This window comes from Seriola dumerili, unplaced genomic scaffold (assembly GCF_002260705.1).
Source record: "Seriola dumerili isolate Sdu_G_001 unplaced genomic scaffold, Sdu_1.0 BDQW01000291.1, whole genome shotgun sequence".
Classification (NCBI taxonomy): Eukaryota; Metazoa; Chordata; class Actinopteri; order Carangiformes; family Carangidae; genus Seriola; species Seriola dumerili.
The window spans coordinates 241,193-259,743 of record NW_019174546.1 but is presented as its reverse complement, the minus strand read 5'-3'; the positions used below and the strand labels follow the sequence as shown (position 1 = coordinate 259,743).

Here is an 18,551-nt window from a genome sequence, read left to right as displayed (position 1 = left end):
TAAAATCACAATTTGTAATTAGTTGTCTGACAACAGAAACAGAACAATACGTGAGTGGTAATAAATTGTGAGGTCAGCTCTCCTGAAACACAGTTTAACCTAGGTGATGATAAAGGGCAGGAAGGGACAAAGCAAAGATTTAACCAGCTGAGACTGTACGTTTTTGTTAATTGCCAATCAAAAAAAGAAGGAGGAAACGATTTTGCTTTTAGATTTAGTTTCCCCATTGTTTTGTGCTTTGGTCTGGACAGATTTTTTTCCCACAAAATTACTTGAACATGCTGAACGGAGGCTGTAAGTTATTTCCACATCGACGGTGCTTTTAGATTGTCTGTGGCCTGTGTTATAGGCTTCTCGTTCATTCCGGTGAGAATGCTGTGTTGAAGCAGAGGGCTCCAGAAAAAAGACGTGAACTTGACAAAGCTTTTGCCGCAACACAATGCGATGTTGTCGCCAATCAAACACATGCAAGAGCATATTGCTGGTAGATTACTTTGTAGCATCAATGTTGCACTTGTACGGTTTTCCTTGCAGTTGAAAAGATGCATGAAAAAGTCACGATAATTTTTCCAGAGTTGTACGATCTCATGGTATTATCAACTTTTTGCCTCGTTTTAGTGTCTGAGAAGCCTTGATACTTATCCATCTGCCCCTGGAACCAGCCTTCCTGGATCGTATTTCATGTCACACCACCCCTCTGTGAATGCAGCATCCCTGAAATAAATTAAATCATGAAGGGGGCGAGAATCAATCAAATAAGTGTAAACTGTTTATTCTACTGAAAATAGTGTTCATAGCGTTGCAATTGTTTGCACACAAGAGGTGACAGTGGAAGTTTCCCTACACACACCTGCTGTCAGGTTGTCGGTCTCAGAAAGTCACACAGTTTGTCGGATGCAGTAACCCCGGTTCTGTGATTGGAAAGTTTGTTGGGGGAGTTTGATGACCTGAAACTTTGTTTGAAGCTTTCTGATCCCTTCAGTTTGGACATTCTAGCCTATAAATTTATATCGAAACTAACAGTCATGGTCAATAGCAAACTAAATGGCTGGGTAGGAACATTTAGCCAAGAGGGAGCCGGCCCCAAAAATCTGAAAATTCTTTTTTTTTTTACCACTAATAATTCAAACATTCACTGCGGGATTATGTTGTAGTCCGATGGCCTGGTGCCATTTTGGGATTTAGTGATGGTGGTGGTGAAGGGTTTGTCAAAGTCTTGTTTAGGGCCTCAGAAAGTCTTGCGTCAGCCCTGCTGGTAGCACTTTTTCCTCTCCCCAACCAGACTGTAACATCTTGAGATCAGTCCAGGATCCAAGGCCTGCCCACACAACCCCAAGAGGATGACAGGGAGAGTGAAACAAGCCCCCAGTTACACTCCAGTATAACATACGCCTGATGATTGTGAGAACCAGAGGAGGGCGAGGAAAGAGGACAGAGGGGAGAGACTGAGAGCAGGGGGGGTGGTGGTGGTGGTGGTGGTGGTGGTGGGGGGGGGGGGGGTAAGGAGCTGGACCGAGGCGGAGAGAGCCTGAGAGAGTGTGTTTATTTAAGTTTTTCGTCTCCTGACTCAGACAGAGAGCAGACTACAGAGGATAATGAGAAACAGATCTGTGGTGGAGAGGAAGGAGGGAGGGGAGACGCAAGAGAAGGAGGGACGAGGAGGAGTTGGTGGGGAGAAGAGAGGAACGAGGAGTGGGGTAAAAAAAAAAAAAAAAAAAAAAAAAAAAAAAAAAAAAAAAAGAAAGAAGAAGAAGCAAGGGGGAGGAGAGGGAAGAGTGACAGCCAAAAAGGGGGGCTGTCGTGTTCGTCGCCACAGGAAATAGGCCCTCTTATGTGCAGTAACTGACAGTTAACATCACAGCCCTGGTGGCCGTGCAGCCGGCCTTCAAAGGCAAGTTTTGGAGACAGTGAGCTGCTTGCCATGAGTCCTGCTCATGATTGGAATAATAATCATATTGTTTAGAGCTTAAATGTGTGAAACATTGTTATTGACACTGGGTTATGATGTGAAGACAAACCTAAATCTAGAGGGGAAACGCCGGGAAAAATGATGTTTGGATGATGCAAGATTAGATGTATAAATTGTAGAGATACTTTTGCAGGATATTGGTGTAAATGTTAAGTGAGTTTGACTAAAAGAGAAACCTCCTGAGTGAGTGAGTGAGCAAGTGAGGAGGGGGGGGGGGGGGGGGGCTGGAGGTTGAGCAGGGGGGATTCATGACTGACAGGCATGAGATCCTATGGGGAATGAGTAACGGACCAACTGGAGCTGGGAAACCCTCCCAAAGGCAATTAAGGGTAAAGGACGACAAAAATATTTGATAAACTTTTTTTCCCTCTCGCTCTCTCTCTCTCTCTCTCTCTCTCTCTCTCTCTCTCTCTGTCTTGAACGGGGAAGAAGAGGGAGAAGCTCCGGGGATGGCGATGGAGCTAGAATGAAAGACCCGACTCTATCTGGGAAATATGTTCCGGAAAAGACTGTGAGATATCCCGAGCGAGGAGGATTTGATTTGGACCGCAAAAAGCTGCAACGATCCGAGCAAAAGAAGCAGCCCTCATCGTGTGGAAACAGCGTGGAAAAGTTGCTCAAGTTACACCAAAACTTTTCCAAGAGCAGGGACATTGGCGCAATGACACGCACATAGGAGAACGTTTTGGGAATATCCTATTTTCGAGGCGCGCCGAAGGCGTCAAAGTCGCTGTGTTTGACCCACGGAGATAAGACTGTATCGCTGTATCTGTATCCTGTCCTTGCTGCCGGAGGGCGATGGGGGCCGCGCCGGGCTCGGGCTGGGAGGAGGGCGAGTTCGAGTTCAAGCTGGTGTTTGAGGAGGACCCGCCGCCGCGGCAGAGCCAGGGACCGTCCCCGGTGCGCACGGCCGAGCCGGAGAGCTCCGGTCTCGGGGAGGGAAGTGAGGGCGCCCTGCTGCACCTGGAGTCCTCCAGCAGCAGCAGCAGCAACCAGGGTCAGAGTCATTTCTGGGGTTGTTGAATGTGTTGAAGTAAAAGGGGCACACTGGAGAGAGATGGTCTGAGTGGCCAGGCGGGCTTCTAATGCATGGGAACTTGTGTGTGTGTGTGTGTGTGTGTGTGTGTGTGCGTGCGTGCGTGCGTGCGTGCGCGTATGCATGTGAACGTGTTGTAACACGGGCCTTCATCTGCATGCGAAGTTCGTGTGTACGTGTGTTTGAGCTTGCGTGTGATGTGTGCGTGCCCGCTTCTGTAAGCATGTGAGCACGAGTATATTTTTATTGTGTGTTTGTTTTGTGTGCGGTATGCATCTGAGTGTGTTGCATATTCTGTATTCCTGCACAGTGCATTTGCGTGTGCTCATTTGTGTGTTTGTGTGCGTGCAGCCCCAGACTCAATGTGTTTCCAATCAGCTGTGCGTGTGAGTAGAGTTAACAGCTGCCATCTGGGAAGGAACCTCAACCTCTGTGTACTGAACGAGCACCACATACACACCTCCCTCCCTCCCTCGTTCACTTCCACCTCCCCCCATTTTTCACTACACACAAACACAAACACACACAGGCACGCACACACACACACACACACACACACACACACACACACACACACACACACTCAGGAGCACACACACCTCATATCCTCACATCCACTCTCTCACTTGTTTCCCTCCCACACTGGCATACAGTTGTTTTACCACACCCAAGGCATGAAAGTGAACTGCAGGAGAAACAAGAGGCAATTCTTCACTTTAGGTGATTAGTTTTTTACTTTTCAGAGTAAAAACCTTCACACAAGTTGGTTCGAGTCTTGTTTCAGCTCTCCTGTCTCTCCTGATATTCAGATCTTATGTCCTCAGCAATATACAAAGCAGTGGGACACAACTTCTTGTGGCTCGTGACACATAAAACAAAGCAATGTTAACTTACCAACCCTGGTAGCTGGCAGCATGTGTGCCCAGTTAAACCGAACCGTGATTTAATTATTACTTATTTGAATAACTTTTAGATGAGGTAGAGGTAGACTTTAGTAATGTGCCGCTCCTACTTTGTCTTTCATGATACCTAAATCTGAAATCAGTGTATCTGCCAATACTGATCATTGATCCAAAACCAGTGCTCTATTTCTCCCTGATTTGAAGTCTGTTCATCTCGCTGCATCATTGGAATCATTTTTATCTAAAGTAAGACGATGAGGCCAGAGATTGTTGTGGCTCTAAAAACCCAGTTGGCAGTGGGCCATCACTTAATGAACATAATTTATAACAGAAACGCAGAATTTCAAAACAACATTGACAAAAATATGTATTTCACATGGAAAAATTAAGCATAAATTCACAAAAAAGAGGCAAAGATAACAGGAGGATCCCAGCAAATAAAGATTATTTTGTGTTGCAGAAATGCATAACCTTATGTTCCCTCAGATTTATTTTGCGGCCCCTTGTGCGGTTGCTGAACCACTCATCATAAAAGTTAGATAGTTAGACTTTAGCGAAAGCAGCACATTGTGCTCAATAGCTCTTTGATAGTAATTTTGCATGTCCTGCAGTGGTGAAGCCCCCTTTGTCTTCCACTAAGAGTAATGTATAACAGTACGTTTGACTGGAGAGACGAGTGGATGAGGCTTCCTCAGAGGAAGTGACGTGATGTGTTTTCGGAAAGCGTCGACTCCTCTGCTGGTCTGCACCTGAACATCTATGCGATCATTTCAGAGACTGTAATGCGAGGGCAGGTTGAAGAGGAGATGAAGAGGTACAATTATCTAAGAAGTCACAAGAAAAGAAAAGAAAAGAAAAGAAAAGAAAAGAAAAGAAAAGAAAAGAAAAGAAAAGAAAAGCATGCATTAGAGAAGAGCCTGAAAAATAAGCATCATTTTGTTCATCATTTTTCTTACCTGTTTATCATCTCAAAACAACTCTGATTTATCATTCATAAGAAGGTCTAATTATAGGATGAAGTATTACATTATCTTAAACATGTAAGATGAGGCTTCCCAATATTATGTGACTGATTCTGTTCGGTAAATTCTGCCGCTCTCTCCACCAACTTATAAATGACTGTGTCATCAATAGTTTTAAGAGAAGAGAGTCTCAAGAGGTAAATGTATTTATTTGCTGTTCCAGGTCTGACCACAGCTTCATTTGACAACTGTAGATGTGTCACTCTGGAGACTGGATGGTGAATTAGTCATAGCCAGTAGCAGGATTAATACTCAGGAACCCTCAGCCACCACCAGTGTCAGGGACATGTATACACTTCTTAATTTCATTATAGTGCCCAGTTGTGCCATATGGGGATTGGTTAGGGGTATAGATTATCAGATTGTGCCCCTGATCACTTTGTTGAGGTTCAACTCAGGATACATCGTAAAATATTACCGTATACTTGATCTGTTAGACTTTAGATTAGCTTTATTGTGCTCAATAAGTGTTGGGTAAGTTTTCTTGGCTCATAAACTCCTCCGCTGGTCCATACACAAACATCTAAATCTTTATTTCATGTGAAAAATCCTCCAGCAGAAGAGTTGCCTCAGCACTGCAGCTTTAATCACTTGGAAATATTTTTGTTGCCAGGAAACATTTGAGGAGATTTTTCACCCCGAGTCTTAATTTGCTGGCAGTTGCTGTTGTGCGTCCCCGATGCCCAAAAATTGCCGGTATGGCCTGCCGCCACTGCAGTGCACCAGTGATCAATTGGAGCCTCGCTAATTACAGAGTAACTACTGTTTGGCTCCGTGTGGAGGCCGACCGCACCACGCTGGGGAAATGTTGTGGTGAGGACTGTGGTTTTGAGGGGTCGTGTCCTCATGAGGACGGTTGTTTGGCACAGTTCTGTTGAGCATGTTTTCTGAGAAAGCTCCAAATCATCTTCATAACTGTCAGGATTAGCAGCAGAGTCGGGTTTGTGATTCTTAAAAAGTGTAAGATTTGGATCAGTGAGACAAAAAACTAAACTTCATGATTTGGTTAGAATGAAAATAGTTCTTCTCACGCAAAGTAGAGTTAAAAAAAAGTGCTGGGGGGGGGGCATTTAGTAAATTGTTGCCATATGACTGGGAGATTATGGAATATAAGACTAAACTCTACTCTAATATTAGTCAAGTTTATTACTACTATATATAAGGATAAACTCCTTAAAATGTCCTGTCAGAAAAAGATATATATATATATATATATATATATGAGGAAGAAATCATGTGTCAATGATTAACCTTTTCAGTGTTATAAATTAATTATAATTATTACCTTTGCACAGGGCCAGACTAACTGTTTTCCCCCGTTTCCAGCCTTTGTGCTAAGCTAAGCTAAGCTAACTGTCTCCTGGCTCCAGCTTCATATTTACAGTACAGACATGAGAGCAGTATAAATCGTCGTATCTAACGTTCAGCAAGAAAGCAGTAAATTATTATATATATATATAATAATATAATAATATATATATTTCCCAAAAAGGTCAAACTATTCCTTTATATTAAAAGTGACGAAAATGCAGCACTTTTGTGAAAGACGCTAACTGTGCACTTCCTGAGAAAACGTTCCAGTTGCACGCATCGTCCATATGGCAACAATTACAGTGCAGTAAATCAAGGAAAACTGATGTGTAATGAATGATGCAGGCATGTTGATGATAAAAAAAAAGAATCTTTACTTACCACAAATTGTGTTTACAATATTTTGATTGACATCTAATGAGTCTTTCTCGTGCCAGATGTAAAAGAACAGCAGGTCTCCAGAGTTAACTGTCATCATGTGGTTCTGAAGAAGGATTGATCTGAGGTCACATGACCCTGAAAAACAACCCACAACATGTGATATGAAAAGAAAGTGTGTGGAGAAAAAAAGCAAGCCAGAAAATGAATTGTTTTATAAATTGTTGCCATGTGGAAGTAAAGGTGAATATTTGGGGAATGAAAACGCTTCAAACTCTTCATTAGCAGCAGTTGGTTATCAGCACTTTTGTCCAGAGGATGCTCTCAAGTGTTTTCAGTCTGTGCTCCGGTGCCTGTGTTTGCCGTGTTTCCTCACTCTCAAACCGAGGATTATTCACTTTTCAGTTACGGACAACCACTTGGCTGCCACTCATGCAGGACACTCAATCAGCATCCCCAGTCCGCCGCCCTCAGCCAGTCAGCGGGCTGGGATGCATTCCCCGCCTCCGCGAAGGGCCCCGGTCAGAGAGTTCAGCGGGACCTATGAGAGCCTGCCAGCGCGCTCTGTACAGGTGAGACAACCTCTGTATACTCAGACAGTCTGAACCTCAAAAAAGTTGATGAGTCATTCTGTACCTTTTGCATATTTTCCCCCATTAATAAGGTGAGCTGAGCTGTGGGTCCCGCACTCACCATGACATGTGGTCTTTCTCCATACAATCACAAACTTTATCTCTGTCATCACGTATAAATTACTACAGCTACCCTGCATTCATGTAGTCGTCATCACTCACAACTGGAAATTGCCTAATTTAGAACTAAACTAAATCTACTGCACATTTCTGTGAAGGTAAACCGAGGCTTTAAACAGACATCACTTCTCAAACTGTGGGAGCTGTCGCAGTCTCAATCCAAAAACAGCAATGTCTCGCTCTTCCCATTTTTGTTGATGCGAAATCCAGGGACACTTTATCAGTAACGACCTCTTTCAAAACCATATCAAAGGCAGACAGCCAATGTTCTCATGTGGTCCAAGCAGCATTAATTTAAGCTTCTATTAATCTGAACATTTAGTTGATTTATTTCAGTTTTGTCAATGTCACATTATTTACAAGCCGGGAAATCTATTCTTTGTTGCTGCATTTATCTCCTTCACCATCTGAGGTTATGTGGTGTGAAATTTTGCAGACAAACACGATGAGCAAACATGGATGTTGGTTAAGTGAATTATTTTTTGCATCACAAACGTAGCAGTTCAGTGGCTCTCCTCAGCAGAAGTGATAGTAGTTTGGTAACAGTTCCTGCTCTCAGCTGCATTACTTCATGGTCACAATGTAACTAAATGTTAAGGAAGCTAAATGGTGACCGTGATAGATTTTGTAAATCATTTGAAATTGATTACTGTCTCGAATGTAAGTGACTTCACGTTATATGTTTTGTCCAACCAACAGTCCAAGTCTAAAAGTTTCCAGTGATGAAAAACAGAGAAAAACAGAAAATCATGGAAAAATATTTGGCGGTTTTGCTCATTAAATAACTTGGACAATTAGTTGATCATTAAAAATTCATAATTTTCTGTCTATGCACTGAGAGATAGAACTAAGACGATGAATAATCTCCTGTTCAGGTCTCAGAGTCTCGTGTGGTCGAGTGTCCCAGCATCCAGATAACCACCATTTCCCCTGAAGACGACCCAGCGCCCACCATTTCCAGCTACTGGGACATGGGCGGCGGAGGTGGGTGGGACCGAGAGCGCCTCTACCTCCCCCTGCTGGACCCCTTTACCTACCGTGATAGATGCCCTGGCTCCCTCAGCCCCAGCCCGGCTTCCAGCCCCTCCTCCCGCGGCTGGCTGAGCCCCGCCTCCAGCTGCGACTCCCTGCTGGTGGAGGAAGAGGAGCTCAACGAGGCCACCATCAATTTTGGGCTCTCGCCGTCATCGAGGCCCACCTCCCCTGGGGGCAAAAAACGAAGAAACTCCCCCCTGGCTTCCCCCTGTACCTCACGCAGGAGCAGTTACTCAGAGGAGCTGCACGGGTGCAACCTAGACGGTGGAGACTCCACCCCTCAGTCGCAAGCTCCACCCAGCAGCTGTGAGCTCAGCATCCCACAGAAAACCAGGAAGACGTCATTGGAGCAGGTGAAGACGCTGGTTTTGGTTTTGTGGTAAAATATGAAACATTTTATAGAATTCAGATTGCCCCGCAGTGGTGACCCTCACTTTCTGTCCTCCAGTTGTCTCCCAGGGAGGTGGATCAGGAGCAGGCTCCAGGCCACATCTCCCCCTGCCCGCTGCCAGAGACCCAGCAGACCAGGAGAGAGCCCACCTCTCTGGGCATGGACTACCTCTCTGTGCCCCCTGCTCTGGCCTGGGGCAGGGCCCGAGCCAGCGCCCACAGCCCTCTGTTCAGGCAGGGACACACACTCACACACACACACACACACACACACACACACACACACACACACACACACACACTCACACACTCACACACACACACACCACCATGTACACAAAAATATAATCTCAGAGAGTTATCAGAGTTATCAGTAACCAAGATAAAGAGCTAACGAAAGTTTTTATTGCAATACAATTAGAGTAGATGTGGATGAGACGTGAACATCACTTTCAACAAAACCTAAATTCATTTACATTAATTGAAAGTACAATTTTAACAGTATTAATAATCACTAAGGTTCGGTGCTTACTGTGTTGGCTGTTTTGCACCTGTCATGTTTGCATGTGTAAATTATATGTAAATCTCATTAGTTGCTCCACTAAATAGTTATTCATCTGCACCTGTCGCGCGTCCCTGCCCCGACTGTGTTCTCTGTTCCCGAGTAAAACCGTAATGATTTTCTGATCCAATGCTAGGTCTAATGCTCTGCCGCCACTCGACTGGCCGCTGCCGTCCCAGTTTGACCAGTACGAGCTGCGTATCGAGGTGCAGCCCCGTCCGCACCACAGAGCCCACTACGAGACGGAGGGCAGCAGGGGAGCCGTCAAGGCTGCGCCGACAGGACATCCCATCGTCAAGGTGAAGCACGGACCTGCAGATTTACATACATACAGCTTCTGAAAGATGTATTTGCATTTTTAGTGACGATACAGATTTGTCAGAATAAACTTGCCTAGAAATGCTCACACAAACACACACACACACACACAGACACACACAAAACTCTGACTGATGTTACATTTAATGTAATTTCTAATCAAGCTGAGGTAGAAAATTAGTGTGAAAAGTTTTGTGTTTGTAATAGTGGAACAAAGTCTGAGGACCCATGTCGTGGCTCACTGCTGCTGGCCTCATCACAGTTTGATGTCATCCCTCACACTGGGTCTCTCTTCACAGCTGTGTGGATACACAGAGAGGAAACCGCTGTCTCTTCAGGTTTTCGTTGGAACAGCTGACGACAGATCCATCAGGCCACATCCTTTCTATCAGATACACAGGTACTGAACTGGACTGAACTTTCCGTTTCAAATCAAACTTATTACCGAGCACGTAGATATTCGAGGGACACGACATACTGTGTATTCACAGGGCTCGTGGTGCGATCGCTGTGGCTTTAGTCATTGCGTAATCTGCCACCAGCTGCTTGTTGTGTTGGTCTAGGAGATGTTTTTGCGCTGGTCATCGTCAGTGTAGCTTGTTCTATGATGAGAGCATCAGCTAAAAGTAGAAAATGTAGGAATATTATTTGAACATGGCTTACAGGGATGTTGTTTTTTGGTTGGCGGCCAGTTCTCTAACTCAAACCTTCAGATGCAGCGTATCACTCTGCATTAACATTCATCACTGGAGATGGTTATCGGACACAACATTACTTCATATACCAAAAAAAATTGGCCTGCCTGTGAGGAAGACCTGCTTTCTCTTTACTGTGTCCCACACACGTTGAAAATGCTTCAACAAAACTTAAAGCTGACCTCGTTAATGCAGCTGAGACAAAAGTTTAATTGCTAATTTTATTGTCATTGTCAATTGTCATTGCTTTTAATTTTTAATTGTTCTTATTCTTGTTTAATTTATTTATTTGTCTCATTGTCAAGTCAAGCCTACACTTTCACTTTTATCATCGTTACTTTTCACCATGTCGTTATAATTGACATAGCAACGTATTCTTCTTTTTTACTGCTATTTGATTTTAGTTGTGTGTTTCTGAACCTCTGCACCATTTAAAACGGGGATTCACAAACAGTGGGTCCGAGGTTTTAAATCAGTAAATGAGTGAACAAATGTTATTGCAAAATAAAAGTCCAGAGAGGAATAGGTGCATCAAGAGGAAAGACGCTGTATGTCTGACTTTGCTATTATTTTTCTCAACTCCTTGTATCTTGGGGCATCTGTGGGATATTCTGGGACATCAACAGCTTATGATTTGTCTTTATTTGAAAATATTTAACTGATTTGACAGTTTCCTTACCAAACTGCATGTAGTTGTTCCTTTCATGGATAGATAGACGGATGTGCTTTTCAGGATACAGACTATATGCAAGTGAGCGTAACCATCACAGCAAATGTGAAATAGTAAATAAAAGTAGATAAAAATAATTAATATAAGGTACACATAGCCAAGTTTAGGGCTGCAACTGTTGATTATTTTCATTATCGATTAATCTATCAGTTATCTTTTTCAGATAAATATAATGATTTAATGAAGAAAATATTATAAAAATGTTGAAAAATGCTGTAAACAGCCAATATATTTTTTGCTTAGTAAATCACTTCAGTGGTTAATCAGTTATCAGAATTGTTTATAATCCAGCCCCTGTTATACGGTGCAGAGTTGACAGGAGCTGGAGCGTGCACACAGGGTTCACCAGATCTACCTGAGGGCTGGGATTCAGCAGAAACACTGTAACTGGAGGACTGTTAAATGTAGCTGTTTGTCCCTCTTCAGGGTGACAGGGAAGATGGTGGGTACTGCCAGTCATGAGAGCGTTCAGGCGGGGACCAAACTGCTGGACATCCCCCTCAACCCCGAGAACAACATGACTGCACTGTGAGTAGAAGAGAGACGTCCCCACCGAACAAGTCGTTGTTGTTTTTTGCATGTCATTCAGCCTTATGCTCCAGTGTCAAGGTCATTTATAAGTTTACACTGTAAACTTGAGAGGGAAGCGAATCATTTCGATTCCTTTTACTGGACCACTGTTGAACAATGTGACTAAACAACAACAAGAAGTTTAAGGTACTTGTCCTTTAATTGAGTATTTCAGTTTAAGCTACTTTAATTGTCTCAGATTTATAACCTCAGATTTATCTTGTGACTCTTTGGAGGGACCCGATCCCTGGGTTGGAAACCATTAAATTAAAACCACATAAAATAGTTAAAACTAGTTCCACTGCAAGCAGCTGCAACAGTAAAATGCTGCTCACACACTGATGTAGAAGTATTATTTTTATATGATAATATATGAAAGGGAAACTGTAAGTACATTTCCTGATAATTATGCCATACTTTTACTTAGGAGCTGAGTTCTGCTTAGTGCCAGTAAGAAAAGTGCTGAGCCCCTACCAACCAGTTCAACATTTCACTCACCGACAGTCTGTGCACCTAAATTTACAGTTTGAAAAAAATCTTTTGTGCTGCAGCATTGACTGCGCAGGGATCCTGAAGCTGAGGAACTCGGACATCGAGCTGAGAAAAGGAGAAACGGACGTTGGCAGGAAGAACACGCGTGTTCGTCTGGTGTTTCGTACCCACCTCCCTCTAGCGCCCCCCGTGGCCCCGCCCGGCCGGGTCCTGGCTCTGCAGGTTGCCTCCATGCCCATCGAATGCTGTGAGTTGCTGGTCACGTGTAGTTTTAAGGAAACTACTGTAGATGTGAGTGGGGGGGTGCACTGGCCTTGGTAGAACTACTTCAGGTGTGTTTTGGTCTGCAGCAGATTCAAAAAAAAATAAGCAGACCAAAAAATTTGTTATATGTTTGTTTTGTTTTTATGTTCATGTTTATTCTCATTCTGACTTTTTTAGTTGTAAAATTGAAATAGTTACCTTTCAAAGGAGAGCAGGGTTATGGGTGTCTGGCCACAGGTTAATTGATTATCAGTTATCCCAGTTTAAAGACATGTGAGGGGAGTGTATTTACTGGCCTTGTTTCATTTGCCTCTTTCCGCCCTACCTCAGCCCAGCGTTCGGCCCAGGAGCTGCCTGTCATCGAGTCCGTCAGTCTCACGTCCTGCTCTGTGGAGGGCGGAGAGGAACTTCTGCTGAGCGGCACCAACTTCCTGCCAATCTCCAGAGTCGTTTTCATGGAGAGAGGGACAGGTGAGTGTGCACAGAGGAGGCCAAATGCTAATAATGTGATTTCTGAGCAGAAATTTGAGCTAGTTAACAGAAAACAGGAGTGGTAGGGTGAGTAAGGATTTCTGACGCTGCTGGAGAAAAACTTTTTTGCTTTACAATTGGAGATAAAAGTTCAGATATGATCACTGAGTCTGAACGTATATTTGAATTAATTTCTTTAACAGTTAGAGTAATAAGAATTCAGACAATCGCAGAACAGTGTTCCACAAATTCAATCTTTGAGGGTATATATATATATATATATATATATAGTAGCTCAGTGTTAATCAATACAACTCAGTACCGTGTGTGCTGGTTTTGATCTTTCTATAAAGGCTGTTTAACAACAGTCAGTCATTCAGATGTTGTACAGATGGAAATCACACTGCCCTTGAAGTGAATCAGGGAGCTTTCCCTCAGTCACACAGTCATGAATAAATAGTTTTTATTTATTGGTGTCAGTTTTTTTTTTATTAAAGTTGTGAAACAGGATTAATGTTCCTCAGGAGGATAGTAAAGGCATTTCAGGATGCTGGATACACAGCACCATGATTTTAGATCAAATGTTGGTAGATTTTTATGAAATAAGATGATTAAATACATTGAATTACTCAGGAACAGACAAACCCATCATTATTTATTCTGGTGAATAATAGGAGAAGTAATGAGCTTCATACTTATCTCTGGGGTTAAAAATCAGCAGCTTCTTATAGAATCACATGCTAACCTCCTGTTAGTTTTTCTGTAGTTTCTGTGTGTGTGTGTGTGTGTGTGTGTGTGTGTATGTGTGTGTGTGTGTGTGTGTGTGTGTGTGTGTGTGCGTGCGTGCGTCACACTTGTCCTTAATTCTGCCTTATGTTCTTATCTATCAGATGGTAAATTACAGTGGGAGGAGGAGGCTCATGTCGACCGTGACAACAGCAATGAGGTAATTTAGCACGTGTGATGTCAGTCTGAAAAAAACGTAACCGATTCTGAACGGATGAACTTTTCATCACTGATCAAGTTGTAATTTAAATCAGCAGATACAATTATATCATCCGATGAATCTCTTCCATTTCTGTGATATGTTATGTCCACACCTCTCTCTCTCTCTCTCTCTCTCTCTCTCTCTCTCTCCTGGTAGTGTTTGTTGTGTGTGAGAGTTCCCGCCTACAGCGACCTGTCCGTCAGTCGGCCGGTGTCGGTCAGTCTGTATGTCTCCAACGGGAAGAGGAAAAGAAGCAGCACTCACTGCTTCAAGTATCTGCCCAGTGAGTGTCCATTCCCACCGTATTCCCCTCTGACTCTATGATTCATGGTGGATTTTGTTCAGTTTGTGTGTTTCGAATTGGAGGTCAGACGTGTTAAAACCATCCCTGCTTTTTAGATTTACACGCAGAAAACCTAAACCGTAACAATGAGTACCAACATTTTCTACATCGCTGCAGTAGGTGTGTACAGAATATATATGCGAACAATTGAAACTACATTTATTTTTTTAATATTCCCTTCATAAAACAAATACATATCAGTATATAGATATATGCATGATCACATACATATTTATTTCTCTCCATAAATTTAAGTAAACGTTGTCTATACATATAAGTTTATTTCACATAATTGTACTTCCTGAACAAACTAATCAAGTCCCGCTCTGTCACATGTGATCATTGTGTATGATATTTCTTTGATCCGATATTTCCTGATCTAAATTTACAGATCTATAGCATATTTTGTAAAACTGAAAAAAGTGTACGTTCATATTCCCAAAACAAAGGTATCGACAAAACAGTAAGTTTTTCATGTAATTATCAAAACTGAGGAAATGCATTGACAGTTATTTTTAAAAAAATGACATCTTGATTGCATCTGTGGATGTATATCTCATCTTCCTAAAACCAGCATTCACGTCATGTGGTGTCACCTTTCTGAGCCGCAATATAAGCGATATTCAATGGGTATTCAAAATCATATTAGGAGGATAGTGTGTTAATATTAATAGAAATTTATTTTGCATGTGCAATGTTTCTCCCTGAAGTTATGTTTAAAGAAGAGGACCCTCTGCTGTCCCGGCCCTCTGTGCTGCCCCTGGACAGGGGGACCGTGTGTCCTGTGGGGGGTCAACCCAGGATGGACAGGGGGTTCCATGTGAGAGGTGATCCAGTGGCTGATGATCGAGGCCTGGGCTTCCAGCTGCCCCCTTACCCCTCCACCTATTCTCCTCCCTGCGCCACCATGAGCTACCACGAGGAGTACTGCTCTAAACCCGATGCAGCGGTGGAGGAGCCCGGCGGCTCCAGAGCAGCCCTGTCCGAGCGTCACCCCAGCTTCGAGAACCTGGAGCTGGGCTTCACTGAGCTCCTTCCCCCTCTGTACCCCCGCGGCCCGCAGCCTCCCTCCCCTTCCCCTTCTCCGTGGCTGGACTCACCCTACCTCTCCTCCTCACCCTCTCCCTCTCACTCCTCCTCTCTCAGCCCGTTCCCCGCTGGCAGTCCTATCTCGACCTCCCCTCTGCCTCCCATCCCCACCTCCCCTTACCCCCAGTACTCTGCTTATCCTCAGGAGGCGTGTCCCTCCCCTCCCTCCAACCCCAGCCACTATCAGGACATCTGCCCAGCACCCTACTCCCATTATGAGGGCTGGGACCCCCAGGGAAGGGTGCTGGGGATGGGACATGGGGGAGAGAGGGATGCCAAGATCCAGGAGTGCCCCCTGGAGTTTACCAGCTCAGTGTCTATGCACCACATTACCTTTGAAGAAGGTGAGTTACATGTATTGATCCTCATGTTGAGGAGGGTAGATATGTGGAAACGTTGAATTAGGTGGCTGCTTTGCAGACAAATGAAGTACATGGGTGAGATTGTAAATAGATAGTGAATGGAAAATGGCTGAATAAATGGTTACTGTATGTGCAGAGCTTTTCAGTATTTCACCTTTATGTTATAGTATTTTTATAATCTAGAAAAAGGAAACAGGGGAAATGAGAGAGGGGGGCAAAGGTCACCGAGCTGGGAATCAAACAGTAGACATTGCAGTTACCTGGTAACCAGTCGGCCTCTGGATGCCCTGTCTGCAGAGCTTTTGAATAGTTGAGTACAGTAATACCAGAGTTAAGTCTCTTTTTATATGTGACGCCACATTTTAAAACTAGGAGATACTGTATGATTTTGTTTTGTTTTGTTGTTTTTTTTGATGATATTGAATTATCATTTTTCCATTCATTGGTGGGTCAAACCATGTAGAGACACTCTCCTTACTCTCCTGTTGAGAAATGTTAGGCCAGGTTATACTTGTCACTGTGGTGAAACCAGCGCCATCAAACTTTTATCACATCAGAAATGATGAGGTTCATGTTACCTACGCGGTCAGTTACAGTTTATGATAAGAAACAACTTCAGAAAAAGTCTGTTAAAGTTTGAATGTGCAGAAATTTACCAGATGGCACATTTTAATCCTGTAAATTGGGCAACACTCTCCACCATCTTTGCCAGTTACAGGAATCAGAAAATACAAATTTGGATAATGTTGTGAAGCCCGAGTGGAGCTGAAGTTGGGCGAGTACGTGGCAAACACTGTGACTGAAAGTGATGAGAGTCTGAGAAGTCAAGTGTCAATCAAATATGCCCCAAAACAAACTCCTCTTAAAGGTTCTTAAAGGATGTGGCTGTCGCTCAGTGACTACAAGCAAAGACATTTGACAATCTTAACTTTAATTTTAATTTTATGTTTAAGTGAATACCAATATTGAATTTTGAGAGTTTAGTCAGCCTAAGTTCTTTTAAAAAAAAAAAATGTTTTATCAACACATAGCATAACAAATATTTTTGATAAGCAAACTATGTAACGGAGACACCGTTTTGAAGCTACCTCGAACGTACCTTTGACACATCTCTAGAGTGCAATTTCTTGTTTCTTTCTTGGCAGACATTTACAGTGATGTGGATATTTGATGATGAGCTAATATCAGCCAATATATCAGCTGATATTACCAAGAATTCCTCAGGCACTCTCTAAAACTTTCACCCCTGCTGGCTTTGTTATTTCCCAAGCGTTTTGTGCTGCTCAGCCATGAAGAATTGTGATATGAGCCAGCCGACAATCCAAAACATTTCAGCTGCAAAGTTTCTTTTTTTTTTTTAAAAAAAGTGTGTTTAGCATCACTGAACTTTTTCCTTGTCATATTTACAAATACAAAAATGTGGCTTTATTATTTGTATGGGGACATAATAGCATGACAGATTTCTGTCGGAGGAGACACGTCATTCAGATGATTACAGTGTTCTCACCTGGGTTAGCACTTCCTGGTTGAAGAGCAATGCATAAGCCTAAACCGCACCTTGACATGTATGATGTGGATAGATGGATGAAACAAGATTAACAGTGATTTTCTCTCTTCTCTTCTCCACCACAGTGTCAGAGTTCATTGGAGAGGACATCCAGTCTTACCAGTCAGGCTCACAGATGGACAACCAGCCAAACTGAGCTCAGAGCAGCTGATTAACCCCCCCCCAGTTTGATATTCAGCATCATTTTAAATCCCATGTGCACTTTGTATAAAGATGCGTCGCTTCAGTTACATGTGATATTGACTGGGGGAATTTGATTGCCAGGACACTGTTGTAATTATGATCACAGGTAATTGTTATGGTTTTATAAAGGGAAACTAATGTTTTTAACATGTTTTCAATATAAATTATACAAGAAGCTGCTTGGATTATGTGTTTTTCTTTTGTGGGGAAAAAAACATAATTAACATTTATACAAAATGAATCTAGGGACTGAGGGAAAAAGGCTTAAACCCAATGGAAAACTAAATGGTTTAATAATGTACGGTATTTTCTTCAATCCCATGTAACTATACAAATGTTTTTTTTTTTTGTTTAAAGCGACACAATTATTTCTTTTTCCTGAAAGTGTCTTTATTTTAAGAAGCAGAAACGTCATCCATCCTGCAGTAAGTAGACATTTCTCTACGCAGTTCCTGAATGTGATGGAAAACTTTCTAAGTAAAGGCGACAGGATTTAAGATCCTGTGTTTCCAAACAGTGGCAATTATTTCAGAATTTCTGAATGTCAAAAAAACAACTACAAATGGCCGCTGTTAAGAAAGACCCGATGTTGCCCCCAAGCCTATCTTGTATCGGTAGATGCACTGTGACTGGTGTAAAGTTTAGGTGTTGAGACCAAAGGACAATTCTGTAAATCTGACCCCATGGAAGGATGATGTGACCGGGCTGTGACTGTCGAAGCTGTTTGACAGGTTTGCATGAGGAATAGTTTGTTAGATCCTCTCTAAGCAGAGCAGGTTTGCCTTGAGGAATAGTGCCACCTGGGGGGAGTCAGGACCAGAATGCCTGAACTGTCCTAAATCAGCGGTTGTTGGAGATATTACTCATTCTGTTGTAAAACTTCACAGCTTTGATTTTCTTCTGTTTGTACTTTCTCCACTCAAAAGAGTGTGGCTGCAAGAAAGATAGACAAAAGTTTTTCATTGTTACAAAAACAGAGAGGGCAATAAAAATGCACCGACCTAACAAAAAGACGCTAGAATAGCATTATATGTTTTCTTGACAGTTTAATGGCTCTATATGGTTCAGCACAACCATAAATGGACATGTTCTGAGGTTGAGACCAAAAAAAGCCTTAATGGT

General features: G+C 42.9%; 1 protein-coding gene across 1 annotated transcript; it reads left to right on the top strand.

Moving 5' to 3' along the window:
* Positions 1 to 2,462: 2,462 nt before the first annotated feature.
* nfatc4 (nuclear factor of activated T-cells 4) lies at positions 2,463 to 17,553 on the top strand. The gene is made up of 13 exons (XM_022758059.1): positions 2,463 to 2,966; positions 7,024 to 7,190; positions 8,246 to 8,758; positions 8,854 to 9,029; positions 9,494 to 9,656; positions 9,975 to 10,075; positions 11,527 to 11,628; positions 12,222 to 12,409; positions 12,757 to 12,897; positions 13,788 to 13,843; positions 14,042 to 14,168; positions 14,939 to 15,661; positions 17,312 to 17,553. The coding sequence occupies exons 1-13, from the start codon at positions 2,768 to 2,770 to the stop codon at positions 17,380 to 17,382; spliced, it is 2,727 nt and encodes a 908-aa protein (XP_022613780.1). The 5' UTR covers positions 2,463 to 2,767; the 3' UTR covers positions 17,383 to 17,553.
* The last annotated feature ends 998 nt before the right edge of the window (positions 17,554 to 18,551 follow it).